This window comes from Melospiza georgiana, chromosome 14, assembly GCF_028018845.1.
Source record: "Melospiza georgiana isolate bMelGeo1 chromosome 14, bMelGeo1.pri, whole genome shotgun sequence".
Taxonomy (NCBI): domain Eukaryota; kingdom Metazoa; phylum Chordata; class Aves; order Passeriformes; family Passerellidae; genus Melospiza; species Melospiza georgiana.
In genome coordinates, this window is record NC_080443.1 from 13,086,707 (window position 1) to 13,104,778 (window position 18,072).

The following is an 18,072-nucleotide window of genomic DNA, read 5'->3' on the forward strand; positions in this document are numbered from 1 at the left end:
AGCCTACTTGGCAAGTCAAAACCTCTCATGGGACAGGAGTTTGTCCATGTTGAATCACAAGAGAGGCAAAGCTGCACACACACCTGCACCTACTTCAGATTTTGTCCACTGAATATGAATTTGGTAATTGACAAGACTGCTTAGACACTCCAAATCCATCTGAGTTTTTTTCAGCCTTCAGGAGCAGCTGGGGCTCAGCTAGGTAGGGAACTTTCAGACAGTGCCTCTCTAGCAGCTCTAAATTAATCCTCTGGCAAATCCTCATCAAAGCGTAATTGATGTTTAGCACTATAACGCATTTCAAAGCGCCCCCACTGAGCCTGCCTGCTCAGTTCCACACTTACCAGCTAAGGTCACTCAAGTGAAAAAAGAGAGGGCTCCAGGAGGCACAGAGGAAGGGAAGCCCCCCTCATGCAAAGGCTGTGCTGGCAGAATTAAGCACTGAACAACATGAAAGGCAACCCACGGGTGGAAAACAGGGAGCAAACAACATGAATTGAACTGACAAACAAGTAATGTTATTTGCCAAAGAAAACAAACATGATTTTTACAACTTATCACAATTTGGTATGAAGTGACACAGCTTTAAACCTTTTAATTAGTACAACATGCAGCAGCTCAATAATGGAGAAATAAATGTTATTCGTTTAAGCATCTCTCCTTCCCACCAGCACTTCTAGTGCAGGCTCTCTGCTAAGAGCACAGCCTGGCTGTCTGTGCCTGCACTCACAGCTCATCTGAGAGAGTCACCACAGCCCAGCCTTGCGTGGGGACAGCACATTGTGGGGACAGCACACCAGGCACATCCACCGGCCAACAGCCTCTGCGAGCAGAGGTGTCAGAACCACCATGAGTAAGATGTGGACTACCAGGAAACCACCTCCCACAGCCCCTCATTTCAAGATTAAACATTTCAAACATACAAAGTACACTGCAGCCCCTCGGCATGATCTTCACCCATTCATCTCACAAGGAACAAATGAAGGATGCAGCATCCATTTAATAGATGCATTTAATTAGTTGAGAAGTGAAAGACAGTTAAAAGAGGCTATTAGAACTGTCATTCTCTTCTAAGGAAAATGAAGAATAATTCAAGAGAGGAAATAAAAAGGCAGTATAAGCTAACCACAGGTCTGTAAAGACAAAAAAAGCCTGTACTCCAATGCTGGTTATGTTTTACATGAGCAAACAAGCACTTTGCTGACTTTCATTTAGGGTTTACCTCTCACTCAACGTCCCCTATCCTTCTGGCCCCACAACAGCAGCCTAGGACATCAAAAGTCACACAGGCCTTCCCACAGGTATCAAAACCCAGCTTTCCAAGTTGTCCAGGAATAGTTTTCATTTGTTTCTTTGATAAGGAATATTATGGTGCCACTAACCCATTTTAGTGGCCACTCAGCTGCCTTGGTCATTGCCAGTGCCTGACACACAAACTTCCTGCCTCAGTGCAAGAGCAGGTAGCTCAGACACAGCTGCTGGGGCTCAGCGATGCCTCATGCATCACCTGGAAGCCCAAGCAGGGCTGCAAACGCTATGAAAGCCTTCAGAAGTCAAAGGGGAAACAAGTTGACAGAGCTGATGTGATTCCTGATCCCTCCAATCTGCCCTGAGCACGCCGGCCAGCAGCTGAGCTGCTGACACAGCAGCCTGGGAACCTCTGGCACGCAGCCTGACCTTTCCAGATGAAGCAGTCTGCCCTTGCTCCTGAATCACAGCCCTGGAAGCCTTACACCACCAGATTCAGGAGGTCTTCAAATCTCTGATAAACAAACATTTTTCACTACTGAAAGCATGAATTCGTTCTCAAGATATTCTGAGTTTTGAAATTACCACACAATCATTCAAACGTAGGAATCATTCATCTTGAAACCCCGCGAGCTTATGCAGGAACTTTTCTCTCATTAAAACACAATAATGCATACTGGTACTTTTAAATTTATTTTAGAGAAAGGAATTTAAACTCCTTTTCCCCCCTCTCCTCTTTCAGGAAAATGGAAACCACCTAAGATTATAGCCAAAAACGTTTAACCACATATTTCCTTCTTTTCAGATAAAGCCATGTTGGTTCCCTTTCAACTCCTGAACTTAACAGAATTATTAATAAATTACTGCTCTGTCTGTGAACACATTATCTATTATGGCACCTCAAAATCCAGCAAAGTGGTCTTCTAAAAAATTTCTGAATTGTCTGCTCTGAAAATTGCCTCAAGACAGTGATGGTAGAAGACCAAGGGCAAAAGTTGCATTATTTCTAAAAAGACTCAAAATTCCCCCCTTCCTAGTATTATAGAAGTAGATAAAAACATGTCTTTGTTAGAACAACTCTTTCCAAGTTCTATGCTAACCCCATATTACCTGGATTTAAATAATTTTATAAATCCTCCACACATCTATGGGTACATTTTTTTAATAATGCCTGGCAGTCAGTGCTGTAAAATTCAAGAGATAGGTGAAAAGCACTACAGAACAGAAGGAAGGAGAAGCTGGAAGTCAGGCAATTACCAAATTCATATTCAGTGGACAAATTTAATGCTACATGAAGAAACACCATTATAGGGACATAAAAGAGGAAAAGCCAAATTATGCAGCAGCCTCTTTTCAGAATACAGTCCATCCTATAAACCAAAGGAAGTATGGTTGTTCTGCCACTGACAGTGGTGTAAATTATTTAAGAATCTTTGTACACATGTTGAAGGATGACAGTAAGTTCTCTCTTATTTTGTACCCTCATTTTCCACACACCAGCAAAGCCAAAGCTTTGTTGGACTACAAGACCTAAGCAAACTGCCACATACTGCAAGATGCCACTTTTACTAGTTTATAGCAGCTGAATTTCTGTTCAGGTGGCTACTACAGAACTAATTTCATCTCAAATGACATCTTCCATTTCAAATTCCTACCACAGATCAAAGTGGCATTAGAATTTTTAAATGAGAAACACAGACATGTTACTTTTACATTGGAAACAGGCTTTTAGTATTAGAACAAATATTCTGCTTGCTGACTGAACAGGCAGCAAGAGCAAACACTCTTATCTCCGGGCAGATTATCTGGACAGAGGACAAACAGCACCGTAAACACACACAAACTTGAGAAGGTGCTGCATGAATAGGCTTAGCTGGGCTCTAAGTTGTTGAGCTGTGTTTGTGCTTCCTCGGCCTCCTGCTGGCTTGTTCTCAAAGACCTCCGTGCCACACCTTCAACATTTAGTGTATCTCACCTTCCCTTTTGTGTTCTTTTAACTAATCTGTTGTTTCTTTTCATCTGCATTTAAATGAACAACCCTCTCCCCTAACTCCAATTAACTGGGAGTTATCTCTGTTGTTAAGAACAGGCAGGGACATGGCTCCTGTAACACCATTCATTCATATTTTAAAATCCAAACTAATTACTTTTTAAGAAGCTATTGCATTTTAGCACAAGACAAAAAAAAAAAACAACTCGGTTTCACATCCTATTTTAGTCATCTAGTAAACCTTTATCTCACACCAGCAGGATATTTAACTGATCTGCTGGAGGAATGCTATCTGTGTGCTCCATCCACACATCCTGCAGTTACAGAAAATGCTCCTTCTCCTGCAGCAACGCAGCCATTTCCTCCCCCAGCGATTGCACACAGTTCTCACCACCCACCAACTCATGAATCAGCAGGCTCTCAACAGCCAGCGCCACCGAGGAGAGCAACTTCACCCCCCAGGAAACACCAGTCCCCAGTGAAGTGGTGCAGTCCCCTCCCTTCTGTTTTCATTTTCCCAGCACACTGGAGCTGAATGCATTCTTCAGAAGAGGCTCAGCTCTGACTCACCCTGTGCCTCATCACGCACACATCTGCCCATTCATAACGGGCTGCCCCCCTGGGCTGAGCCACAGCCATCCATCCATCCATCCATCCATCCATCCATCCATCCATCCATCCCACCCACCTCTGATCCCACCTTCCCCTGAATCATACCCCACTGTTAAACACTTCAACTGCATTCTCCCTGGTGATTTCATATGTGAAACACTGACCACTAAGAAAGAAACAGCTTTGAACACTTACTCCAAGAAAGAAAAGTGTTGAATGGGGAAGGCTAAACTCATCATTTCAGCTTCTCTTGACATTATCTGTATACACTAGCAAGTAAAAGGAAACAACCTGTACAAAATGTTCACATGAGAAATTATGTATTCAACTGTTTCCTTTAACAGCAACAGTATATGATAATTTATACAGTTTCATAATTAAAATGCTGTGATCTTGCCACAGAGATGTGGCACGACCGCTCTGAAAGGTAAAGATGAATCAATCCCATCCCTGTGTTCCCCCCAAAATACAGACTCACTTTCATATCACAGAGAAGGGTCTCTAGCCCAGGTTTCAAAGAGGGGGCAAAGCATCAGAGAGGAAGGAATCCATTAAATGCAAAAAAGGAGAAAAGGGCAAAAAAAGCTTTTCTAAAACTTTGCAACAGGACCTGTACACTAAAATCCTCAACTATTTGGGGAACAAAACAGAACAGTAACTTCACTAGTATAACAGCAACTGAAGTCACAGCAAAAGCTGATAACTTCATGCAAGACTTCACACTACTCTTTCAGATATTGGTTTATAAGAAACTAATGACAAGCAACTAAGTCCTGAACAGTTTACAGCATTTATCTGATTTCCAAAGTTTGACTCCCATACACTAGCCTTGCAACATAATTTAAACTGGCATGAAACATAAATAAAAACAGCTGAAAATAAGCCCATTTAGAAAGTGACTATAAGTAAAATAAGACTTTTTAGTGCTTTAAATTTGTATCAATCTTTCTGTCTCATCCCTTAAAACACAGTATTCTTTCTTCAAACACACAAAGAAAACATCTTCTATTTTAAAAGCTACATCTTGGCATTTCTTCCATTATATGAGAATGAGGTTTTGTTAAATTCAAACCTTACACTCTTCTGCAAAAATCTATGGGAATTGATACTTTCTGACCAAACAAGAGCCTTTCCTAAACACTTGTGCATAAATGACCTAATTGTGGCTTTCAAGATGAATGGAGTTTCAAGTTCCTCAAGGGTGGCACCCATGGCACAGCTGTACCACACCGCCAGCAGCAGGCCCGTGCTGTTTCCTGAGCAGCTGCCAAGGTGGGACCCTGGGACAGCGCTGGCCAGGGCAGGAGCCCTGCCCAGGGACACCTCCTTGGGCCCAGCACCAAGCACCCTTTCTCTGCCTGGGACCTGTTCCTCCAGCCCTGCTTCCTTGTGACCACACACAGGCATTTCACTTGCAGCTCGGGAAAGAAAGCAATCCAACTCAGAACTAGAAAAACACCTCAGAACACAATACAAATTTCAACTTCATAGCAAAACCTGATGGTCGGATATTACTTTGTTCAATTTTCAAATATGCTTATCTAAGTCACCAGGTTTTACTACAAATATCAGTAAACACTGAGATGCAACATAGTCCATTTTTACAATTCTATGTAGCAGAAATACCCATGTACATGCTCATTTCAGAAATATCTTTGTAAGTAATATCAGAGCTGTGACAAAACCTCTCTCAACATGCTTTGTGTACTGAAATACTACAGTGGAGGGGGTTTGGTTTCTAAAACGTCAAAAGGAATAGCTGAAGAATTTTCCTAACCTTACTGGAGAGTCAGAATTTACAAGTCCCTTGTAGAAAACCTGGTATTTTTATGGTTTTTTGGTTGGTTGCATTTGTTAGGTTTTTTCTGCATAGTTAGCTCAACTATGTAATCATGACTCCTTTTCGAAAGCAGATCAATGTTTCATTAAATTATGCAGGTTGCTATTTCACTTAACTAAAAACCAAGTCTCTAACTGAGAACAGATATGAAGCAGTAAGGATGTCAGAACAAACGTGATTAAAATCTGTGGAGCATTTTATTCCTGGATTAAGATCACTGGTCAGTATATATGCTTAGAAGCTCAGATAAAAAAATACTAAAATGCTACTGCACAGAAATTATACTTATCATCTAATAACCAAGTCTCCAGATACAGGTCATCATTCCAAAATACTACAATTTTTCAACTAAGCAGAAAACATGAACCAGACTTGACCAAAACCACCAAAAAAGCCCCAGTACAAAGCAAAAAGTAGACAGCGTTTAGTTTTCACATTGTCACTACAGTAGCCCCAAAGAGAAATGCATGTCATGCTCAGGCTCTATCCATTTGCCTTCAAAACACAAAAATCAACCACAGAGCTGGAACTGAAAATCAACAAAAATGCAAGAAGCATAACAAGAAAAATCTGAAAGGCAAATATATGCTGGGGCTTTCCCCTGTGAAACTTTACAGGGTCTTTTATCAGCCTATCTTTACACTAGATTCTGCATGAAATGCAGAAAGATGGCTGGATTTTAAACCTACACTCCCTTTTAATGGAGAGGGCATATATTTAAAAAAGACCCATTTTTTCTTGCAACAGTTAAAAAGAATAATGCTTCTGCAGCAAAATATTGCCAGGAGATTGCTGCTGTTTTTGCTGCTCCAAGTACACAAGCATGCTTCTGCTCACAAACCCAGTAACTAACAGACACGCAGTTTTCTGCCACGTTGACGGAATATTTTCCAGAGAAATTTCAAAATTGGTTGTGAAATTTATTCTTTTCAAGCTTTCAGAAAATCACAGAGCAAAAATCAGTTACAACTAGCAACTGCAACAGAGGATTAGAAAGAGAGGTTTATCTAAAACACATCACCTGCCCACCATGCTGCCTGGGTGCAAATAAACAGTCTGCTAATCCTCTTCTGAAAATTCAAAACACATAATGCAAATATGCTCAACTACACAAAAAAGAAGTTACTTGATTTTAACAATATGGGCAAGCAGGTAATAAAAACATCCAGGAACTGACCCTAACCCAAGCAAGAGAGGGGCAAGAACAGCTCTTCCCTCTACCCTTTAGCTTCCATTGCCTTCTTGAGCACTCCAACAGCCTCACCCTTCCCTTACGCAGGATTCAAGTCTGGAAAAAACTGTTCAAACATTTGCTCAACAAGTAGTGCTGCATCAAGGCTTAAAATAATGTCAGTAGCTTTTTGTCTTTTGTATACTATAACAACTATTCAGCTTTCATCATTCAATAAAATTTCACAGTGTCATAATTATTCTGTAGAAAACTATCAGCTTCTGCAGAGAACATCCTTAGCAATGACTGGAAATTGTCCTTAACAGAGTAACATCAAACTTGCAATTATGCAAGCTAATGAGCTCATTTCATTACTTGTGCTTTGGACAATAAAGCTTGAAGAACCATTTCAGTAGCTTTCAGAAAATGACAGTTTCTTGAAGCAAATGTTTCATCATCTTATTGAATTTTTCTTATTTTTAATATGAATTATTAAGTGATTTTCAGAAAGAAGCAAACATTCTCAACAATGACTCTCTTACTTTTTTCATTCATTTATAAGAAGAGGAAAAAAGCATAATATTAGCAACTTTCCTTAGTAAGTGGAGACTGATATGCAAACAAGAGAATTCAACAATCCAAATGTCTGGACTTCTTCCAGCATCTATGCTGCAGAAATCTCAAGTATTGCTTTCATCCACACACCACTCATCTGTCCTTATATATAGCTGCTTCCCAAATGAAAAATTTAGCTCACTAACTCCAATTTTGTTCCTCTTCTGGGAAACTTTAGGATGATGACATGGTTATATTTGAAATCTTGCCTATACAACTCAAACGAGTGCATTTAAGCCACTGGAAAGAGTTCAAGGTAGTATGATGAATAACTGCTTGTAGAATATATAATAAAAGCTAAGCAGAAGCAAGGTAGTATGACAATAACTGCTTTTAGGATACATAACAAAGGCTAAGCAGGAGCTGGTTTACTGACAGCAGCCCCTAAGTGCTTGCACAGCCGTGCTCTCAAGCATTGTTTCAAAATGACATCGTCACTGCCTGCACTGTCACAGGGACCAGCCTGTGGGCAGTCCCAAAAGGATTTTGGAGGACTGGGGGGGTGAAAGGATTCCAGGGGAAAGGCTGTGGCTGCTTGTCACATGAGAGGTGCCTGGGGTGACTCACGCTGCAGTGGCAGAGGGCACTGAGGATAAATCACTCTGCAGGAACAACTGTCCAAACCCAGCCAGGGGCTGCCTGCCAGGACAACGTGCCCAGTCTACGTCCTCTAAAGATTTCCCTTCCCAAAATCCAAGTTCTAACTGTTCACAGTGTATAAACTGTATGCACATAGAGGCACCTCCTGACTGTGAGGTAAAGTGAACAAGCACAGGTACATTATGACTGTGGCTTCAGACAGAGTTTGGATTAAACAGCTCTCCTCTATGCAACAGCAGCTCGTAAGGAAGAACACTTTCAAGTATCTAGACAAAAAAAAAAAAGAGAAAAAGTTTCACTCTCCTCTAAAGCAAAAATGGGTTTAGGGGCATAAACAAAGGATGTTGCTGGGAAAAATACTAGAAAGAAAAAGAAACAGAAGTCTCTGCCAGCGAAAGGACTCTTAAGCAAAAACACAAAAATTCTAGAATAATAGAATAACAAGCATCTATAGAAAACCAGCATTTTACTCAAACCATATAGACAATCCTGGATGAAAACTGATCAAGGGGATCATCAAGAAAAGTGGATTCTTCTCATTCACAAAGCCTTTACAGGACTCCCACCAAGCAACTCCAAGGGGAAAAATAATTAAGAAAAAAAAAATCTAGTTGTTTAGCCAGGCTGGGTACAAACTGGTTACACCACCAAACCCATTTGTCTGCTGTGAGAATAACCACACACTGACCTCCTTGTTTAAAGCTCACAGAAAACCCTGAGAAAGATCAAAAGCAAGAACAGTGATGTGGGTTTCATCAGGACAACACCACTTCCCTTGGCTGGAGCAGGCAAAAGCACCTCCAAGGCTCTGAGCACACAGACAGCCCAGCAGCTGATGCCCCTTCCCTGACCACCTGCTGCCCCTCACAGAAGAGCCTCTCCCATCCACCACAAGGTTTTGGGGTCATCACACACCCAAAAAGGTATGAGCAGGAGGGTAACAATTGTTTAAGGTTGCTCAGGAAAAGTGGAAAGCTGGTTCTATTGGCTGCCATTTGAATAGGTGTTGTATTTTAATAAAAACTATTTCTCATTACACTTCTGTTCCTGCTGTAACACCTGCAGCATAACAAAGATTTATTTTTTTAAATATTCATCCAAGCAATTTACACCAACTCAGAGCAAAATAGAATCTAGTTTTGACAAAAAACTGTGCAAGTAGAAAGCATCTTTAGGAAGAAAACTGAAAATCTTTAGTTATGGCTAGAACAAAGTTAATGGTTAATGAGTAGAAATTCTAGCCACATCACATGTGGCACAGCAGGCACTCTGAATCAATTTAAATCATGTCTGATGTGCTTTCCTCCAAAGCTGCAGAGTTCATGGTGTATTAGAGTGAAATAAACCCGTGTGGAAGACTCTGGTTTACAAGCAGCTGCCACCAAAAAACAGACAGGAAGTAAAGCTGCACTAGAATGAGATGGAGAATTTTATTATAAAGGGGAGGGGAAGTAAAACAACTTCACAGACTTCATCAGTGACTGGTATTTAAACACTGAAAAAAAAGTATCTGAGAACTAATGTTCTTTCAAGCAAGAAAGAGTGGAGCTATAGAAACATCTTGAATAAGAAATGAAAACTTATCTTAGACTAAGAAGTATGCAAAATGAATCATGCAAAGAAAGTTGATCGGACAGTCCTTAACAAAAAAAAAGGGACTTTGAAAAATATTCAATTTTAAGAAGTGCTGAAGTCCATACACAGCTCAGCCTTAAGTTTGTATGTCATCAGTACAAAACTGAAATAAAAATTACAGAACTTCACTCATCACAATAAAACTAGCCTAAGTCATAAATGATACCAGAAAACCAAGGCGAAAATAAAGCTCTCCATTTAATTGCAAGGTTTAATTAACTAATATTTCAGGCAATACATTAGACTACTACACTGCCTACCTTTCAAATTCTTAACACCGATTCATTTATTCTTGACCAAAAAACAAATAAAAACACTCTGGAAAGTAGCTAACAACACAGATGATCAGAAAGCCTTGGTATGTTTCAACTCCCCAGAAACAGGACACACACAGCATCTGACACACCCCACACACACCCACAATCCCAATGAAATACAATGTTCCATCATTTTTACGATCTAGGGACCTATTTTTAGTGCTGCTTTTTCTTCTGCTATGACAAACCTGAAAAATTGCTCAAATACACAATTAAATTTGCTGCAGGTCAAAGGCAGCACAGAATGCTAAAGCTATCTCAAAAAAATGTTAAACTTGAGTTTAAAATGAGCAGAAACATTAAGTGTACAGTGAGCCATCCAATTTTTGGATTAATGAAGACAGGGTATCCACCAGAGGTCTACCCACCCATTGTGAACATCAGATGCATCAAATTAAAAGGCAAATTAAGCATATAAAAAAAAACCTTCAGTTAAGAAATACCAGATTGACAAACCTCAAGCCTATGAAGTATGTATTTGCAGAATCCCAACTTTCACAAGAGTGGTGCTCTTTCTAAAATTCAATCATTTAGGCAGCAATTCTAGCAGATGCTGCATTGGTAGCTTTGTCAATCTCTTTACAAAACTGCTCTAGCACAATAGTGACATACTTCAAATCTGGAGAAACTATTTTGGGCCATCATTGTTTAGCCAAACACTGAAGCAGAATTCCAGAATAAAAATATTCTAATGTTGGTAAGTTTATCTACATTCTAGATCTCAAACTAATGCTTAAGATAATTATTAACTGACAGCTTCCCCCTTAGCCTTTTTTTATTCATATAATTAAAAACATGCCTTACTGGCATAAATCCAGTGATGAACAAACACACATTATGCACTGCCTCAAGAATCAAAGCTCATAAAACAATGCTGCACAGAGCTACAAAAATCACATGGTTTTAAGAGACTGCTGAAGCCTGTGAAAGAAATTCTTAATTAAGCCAAATGACAAAAATCTAGAGAGAACAATCTCAGACAATTCATATGAAAGGCTTGAACTGTTTCCGCTGATAACATAAAACACTCTCCCACTGCTCATTCCTCTGCTCCAGCCATGGGAGTGGCTGACTTCCAGAGCACTTTAATTCTGTGCAGAGCACAGTGATTTACACAAGTGAGGGCTGATTACAACAGTGAATTTGTGATTTGTTCATACCAGAGCATAGCATTATTCCCATTTATCTGCCTGTCCACCTCTAGCCTCATTCAGAGGAATTCTTCTAAACATTTCAGTGAAGCAGTCTAGAATTTACTGTAAACACACATAAAAGAAGGAGTGGCATTCATTAATGAGGCTCATGTTCTATTTTAATATCCAGCATACCTACCATGCTCTTACATGATTAAGACAACACAAGAAAATGGATGAAGTAGTTCAGTACTTTAAGAATTCATTCAGAGAAAACAAAGTTAAAAAAAAATCATAGGAGTAAATAAAATTAGTTTTGAACTGGCAAGAAGAGAGACTTCAGTCTTCTTACACATTACAAGAAAAATTCCTCATTCAATTGTGAGCCAGAATCAATATTTTTCAGTAAGAGCCAGATTCAATTCAGTTTCCTTAGCAAAGCAGTCAGTACCCAGACAGCCAACTTCACTTCTCCCCCAATTTGTCAAACTTCTGCAAGCCTCACAGGACTAAATGGAAAACAATTTTTTCCAAAAAAACTCATTAACTTGAATTCCACATACCATAACTGCCCTCAGGAATTTTTTTTTCTTCCAATCAAGTTTTACCACTATAGGAAATATTTATCTTCCACCTAGCAGCATTTAAAAGACCCAATATGCCATTAAACCTGAATATGCTTCAAGTATTTCCTCCAGCCTGGTAGGTTTGGTAGCATTAGCTGTTTCTTGTTACAAGAGTAGGTAGAAAAAATGTAGGCAAAAGGAAGGATTTTGTAGTCCATTAAAAGTTTTTAAAAATAAAAAAAAAATACACAAAAATTAGCCTGAAACAGAGAAACTATGAGGGCTTAAGTGCTGGTATACACCCACTGAAGAAAGTTCTGAAGAAAGTCTGCTACTGAATTCAGTGATCTTTGGATCAGCCCCAAAGCACCCACAGGAGCACAGATAAGAGACAGCATCTATATTTTAAAGGTATGTTTTTCCTGTAAAACCAAACCAGCTGTAGGTGATTTCACTAACTTTATTCTGATGAGACTAAGCAAGGTTTCTGACTATAATCTAATACAGCTTCACAGTAACCATCACTGCCACTAGGGAATTTGAGCTTTCAATATCAGCCTATGGGACAGCTACCTCAGAAAAAAGAGATTCAGAAATCAATTCTGAAAGTGGTGATGCTGCTTCTGTATTGTAGCTGTTGGTGAAACTGAGAAAAAGATTCATTCCATTTAGAGCACACTGACTGCTTGCTGTACCAAGTGGCATCCAAAGACACAATGAAATAACCTGCTGAAAGTGCAAATTTTCATTAGTCTACCACAATTCATTGGCCAAAGTCTAATTTCTTTAGAAGCACCTACACAACAAATTTAGACTGTTCTCCAAAATTTTACCATAAAACGACAGCAGAAACATTTCTCTTTTTCAAAATAACGCAAAGCCACCAGTACTGCCCATGTTTCCCAATTCTTCCATTTGCCTAAACATCAGCATGCTTTAAAACAAAGCAATATTTTATCTTGCCATCTTTCACTTGCACTCACATCACTACCTACCTGCATGGAGGTGTGAAACATTACAAATCCCACATCATACTTGCAGTCCATACCAGTAGGACCATAAGCACAATAAAAAAAAATTTCTTTCAGTTTGAACAATTTCCTCCTTACCTTGCCTCCTTCTCTTTCAAAGTCAACATACTCCCGGGTCGGTGTCTGTCGCTGCTCCCCCTGCCAGCTGGCCGGAAAAAACTGGAGAGACAGATTGGTTCCTGTGGCCACAAAAGCCTTTTAGAAAAATCAATACAAACAGGATCAGGGAGCAAGACATTACATAAATTATGCAGGCAGTCATTTATTTTTACATCAGTTTATGTCTTAAGCCAGGCAGCATAGAGAATACTTAAAGTCAAAAACATGCACTCATCATTTTTCTTAAGTATTAAGTTACAAACATCTGATTCCATTTTGACAACATTTGCCATTGGCTGCTTCGGATATAAAATACAACATGGAATCAATACTTCTTTCAAATCAGTTTTGCTGACATTAGAATCTGTCCTTTCAGTTCTGTCTGGATACCCTGCACCAACTTAGTACCTGCAATGTTAAAAACTACCCGTGCTTTTCAAAGAGGCTGCCTACCTCTAAAAGAAGTACTGCTGAAGGAAAATTAACTCCTTAGACCCATTACTAAGGACAGCTGTTTTTGAAAGAAAAGTATTTGTTTCCTTTCACAATCTAATTGTACCTAGAGAGACGCTTAACTGAAGGATAAATATTCCTATTTTATCATCTGCTGGCATGCAGCATCAATACACAGTTCAATCAAGCTGCACAGGACAAAGTCCTCACGCCACATTAAGACACCAGTGATACCCAGACCAGCAGATGCTGTGTCAGTGAGAAAAGGCAACTGTAGGAATTCCTCTCAGCTGCAGCCCTTTGTAAAATCATTAAAGGGACTGGCTTAAACCCATTAGGAAAAGCATGCGTTGCTTTCAAGCAAACAATTTTCTACCATTTCAAATGAAAATGGGATTCAGTTTTCTTTATTAACTCCCTGTATTTGTTAATATATCTTAACTCCAAGTGATGATGAGTACAGCAATTCCTGGACATTAAATAAAAAATTATTTTTGCAAGCAGAAGTCAGATTCACAGTATTTATAGTTTTCTCTGGTACAGGTGAGCATGCTGTCCTGTAAGAATGTGAATACTCACACAGGCTCATAGCATATCACTCCTATCAAAATCCCAGGGTTAAACACAATTTGTTGCAATCAAACAACAGTATTTCTTACCATGATCACTTAGATTTAGATGGCCATTAATCTAGAATATAGTTTTCTTAAAAGCTATACAACTACTACTTTAACAGTTGGCATTTCCTGATGAGCAGATTTCTTTCAAGCAACCCAGAATTCAGACACTTCATGATATAACTGTACTGCTACCTGTGACACTACAGCTACATGTTATTTAAGATAGTTCCAGTCATGGACTGCACCACTGTCACAGGATTAATACCTCCCATTTTGAAAGTAGAAGTGCTTTGTCTTGGCTCTTCCCCCCCTCCACCAAGGAAGACTAATGCTCCACAATCAGTTTTGGTTCCAGGCTGTTCTTAAAAACAGATTTTAAAAATCTTGTTGTTGTTTTTGTTTGCTTGTTTTGTCTCCTGTAAGCACATTCTCAGCATCATTAAAATTAACAAACCAGTCCTAGTAATGGCAGAAGAATACTGTATTGGTGCATTAATGTTTGTTTGCAAAGACAAACATTTCAATCGATGCAACAGAAGTTTCATCAAGGATACACTTGCACAAATAGGAGGCATCAAATCTGTCAGAGCTACAGACCATCATTAGCAGGCTCATTATCTCCTATTATCCCTTTGCTTTAGCAAGGGATGTTATTTAGTACCAACAAAAGAAAATACACCCATCTTCAAATATTTGTGGCTCTGAGTCTTCACCATTTAGTCTGCTCAAGAATGGTTTTCCTACCTCCGAGCATCTCTAGTAAATATGTGTTTTATACTCCTTAATTTATGCATTTCAAACATCAAGGAGTGAGATCTTTGAGAGTAAACCAGCTGACCACTGAAGCCCTATGGACCAGTCCATTTCTGGGTACTGGGTCAAAAGAACTGCACTTGCTTTCTGGGAAACCCAGCAAGACAGTGAAGTGCCCATGCCTTCCTGCTTCCACCCCCAATGTGTGCTAGAGGGCCATGAAAACGGGGGGGAAAATACCAGAGAAAAGAAGAAGATAAAAGTACACTAATTCCACATCCTCACACAGTCAGGCAGGCACAATTTAAACCATGAAAAGCTACGTAGATATTTGTTCTCTGGATTTTTGAAGCCTGTTCTCTCCCTTTGAAGAGACAAAACCATCCAGTTAAAGTACCCATATGCTTCCCAAATCAAATCACAAATACTGATAAACTCGAGAATAGTCCTGCTAATAACCAAATAAGACTACATGGAAGCCATTAATTTCCACCAAATAACAAATTAAATAAAAAATAACAATGATTAAAAAAGAAATCACACCACTAGTTTGGTTTTAAACTTCAAAGCAAGAAAACTCTAGTTTTGTCTGCAGAGCCTTTTAAAGCCCAGTCTGAAAAGCTATCAGACATTTATGCCACAAATTTTGTGAAAAGCTTATCTGGTAGTACAAGGGCGACCTGACCCACACACAGACAACGTAAATACAAGCACCTTCCAAAGCAAACCAAACATGGGAGGTTAAGTTATCAAAGCATTGCCAGTAAATGTGAAATCTTTTTCAATACACTTCACATTTACTTCTCAGTAATATTGCTAATTATTTCCTTTATTCAATCAAGAGCTATTTGACACACATAACCAACAACTTACTGCCAGTTCTACATTAAATCCCTGAGCTGTTCTCTGGGGTTTTTTTTCTGCTTCAAAATATGTAAGGTCATTTGCAAAGGCTCCCTTTGGAGATAAAAGAATAAATCCTTGATGTCTGGAAAAACATTCAAGACTAAAAAAAAAAAAAGAAGTAAAATTACTAGCTCTTTTTAACATCAGTCATTACATACACTACATTTCTAAATAAACCTGACTACTCATGCCCTGGTCACAAAACAAAACCAGATGTTTCAGATGAAGAAATATAGAGCCTGTTTTATAATTAAGTAGAGTGAAAATATGTAGAGCATGCATCACTGCTTGCTTCCAAGGGATGAAGTTCTGGCAAAAAAAAGGCAGCAGCAGGCACAGAAGTACAAAGGTGGAAGTACAGTGATTTCCCATTTATATAAATAACTGCACAGGCTGCATTAGAAAGCTAGTTATAAGCTACATGGTAATTTTGTTCTTTAGGCAAGGATTTGGGTATATTATGCACTTTCACCTGTACAGGAACTTCCAATGCTAGCAAACTATATCTTCCTTCCCTACCCATTGTTTCCCTGGTGTTTTCTTAAAGGAAGCAAACAGGGACAAAGAAAAATGAATACAAAATAAATAGTAAAATTAAGAACCTGTCTACAGGAGGCCTCTTGTAAAATAATATTGCAGGTTCTAAAACAAGAGATAACAAGCAGGGATTAGATTTAGCTAAAATAAAGTTATTCAGTAAAAGGTAACTGTGTTCTTGAGTGTGTATCCTTTTACCAACAAAAGCAAAAGAACGAGATCAGTTATAGCAACTGGTATTCAAGTATTTTTGGATGTGCATAAGAGTAATTGCATTGTTCATAAGAATAATTTCATTGTGAACTGACTAGCAGTATGTATACCACGTGAAATTAAAGAATGTTCATAAAAGCAAACTTGGTGGAAGGGGGGTTTGTTTTCTATTTTACCTTATCTTTCACTACATACTGTAAATGAAAAAGAGGTTACTTCTGCGTTTCAATAGTAGAGTTACAAACTTAACAAGGCTATGGAATTCTATAGAAGCAACCTGGAGCAGAAATCAAACCAGGAAATAGTCAGTTCTTGATTACTCTGAGCCATACTTCACCTCACTTCTTATTTCAAAGGGCGACAGTAGTCTGTAACTAACTAACCTTAATGAATGAGAAAAACGGAGCTGAAGTTGCAAGTTTCAAAGCCTAATTTTAAAAGCGTTTGATTTAGTTCACAAATACATCAAACAGCTCACTCAGGACTTTAAGCAAGCGCCTTCTGAACAATGTTACTCATTTCTCAAAGCTACTGTTTCCGGAAAGAAGAAAAAAAAAAAAAAAAAAAGAAGAAAAAGAAGCTGAATATTGAGACAAGCAGCTCGTAGCTGCAGCACGTGCCCAGGGAAGGAGCGCAGCCCGTTCCCACTGCCGGGGCTTTTCCTTCCTCCCCTGTCACCGCGGCTCCGGACAGCCGCTGTCCCCGCTCGGGAGCGAGCCGACACCTCCGACTGGAACAGCGCTATTCCTAAGGCGGACAGGAATGCCGCCTGCTCACCAAAACCTCCTTTCCCTCGGCGTTTGAAAGGCAGCCGATGTCATTCCCCTCCTCCTTAAGCAAAACTCTCCTTCACGGCGCGGCCCCCACCGTTCCGGCCCCGAGCCTTCGGGCTTGGGCACCGCGCAGCGCTCGCTGCCCCGACGGCTTCCCCCAAACTTTTATTTCCCGAGCCGAGCGCGGCCCGGTGCCGGCGGGCACCGAGGGGAGCGCGGCGCCACTTACGATCTCGGAGCGGCCGTCGCGGCAGGCGTTCTGGAAGCGGGCCTGCCGCTCCTCGTGCGGTCGGTCCCTGAAGCCGGTGTATTTAATCTGCGGGGAACAGGGCGCGCAATCAGGAGAGGCCAATCCCGGCGATAAGGGGGCAGCGGAGTGCACTGACTGCGCCTCCCGGCGCCGCCGGCTCGGCTCCCGCCGCAGCTGAGAGGAGGTGCGGGGCTGCCCCGGCCCCTCCGCGGCCCGCGAAAACTTAACCCACGGCGGGCGGAGGGAGAGAAGGGGGAGCCCCGCCGCCTTACCTCGCACTCGCGGCTCAGCTTCCTGAAGAACTCCTCGTTCTCGAACTTGCTCCGCTGGTCGGGGACAACCCGCGGCATGGTGGTGGGGCCGCCGCCGCCGGCTGCCCTCCTTCCTTCCCTCCCTCCTCCCGCCCGCCCCGCGCTGTCCCAGCCCCAGCGCTCGCCTCGCCCTTTGTTAGCCCCCGCCGGCGGCGCCCCCCCTTCCCTCCTCCCGTCCCTCCTCCTCCCGCGGCGCACGCAGAGCAGCCGCAGCCGCCGCCGGAGCTCGATGCTGCCGCTGCCGCCGCCGCCCGCTCCCGCCCCCAGCCCGCTCCCTCCCCTCCGACTTCCTCCCGGCTCGTAAACTCGGCCCGAACAGCCGCGCCATTCACAACTCCGCCGCCGCCGCCGCGCATGCGCCGCGCCAGGCGGGAAGCGGGCGAGGGGTGACTCAGAGCC

The 18,072-nt window shown here is 41.1% G+C and overlaps 1 protein-coding gene across 2 annotated transcripts in view; it reads right to left on the bottom strand.

Annotated features, from left to right (window-relative positions):
• CBFB (core-binding factor subunit beta) overlaps positions 1–17,723 on the bottom strand; it is a 37,709-nt gene extending 19,986 nt beyond the window's left edge. For both annotated transcript variants that reach the window (XM_058034077.1, XM_058034078.1), the window contains exons 1-3: positions 17,635–17,723; positions 17,342–17,428; positions 12,837–12,953 (exon numbers count right to left, since the gene is read on the bottom strand). In XM_058034077.1, the coding sequence (XP_057890060.1) occupies positions 12,837–12,953; positions 17,342–17,428; positions 17,635–17,712 (282 nt within the window). In that variant the 5' untranslated portion in view covers positions 17,713–17,723. The remainder of the gene's footprint in view (positions 1–12,836; positions 12,954–17,341; positions 17,429–17,634) is intronic.
• Positions 17,724–18,072: the final 349 nt, after the last annotated feature.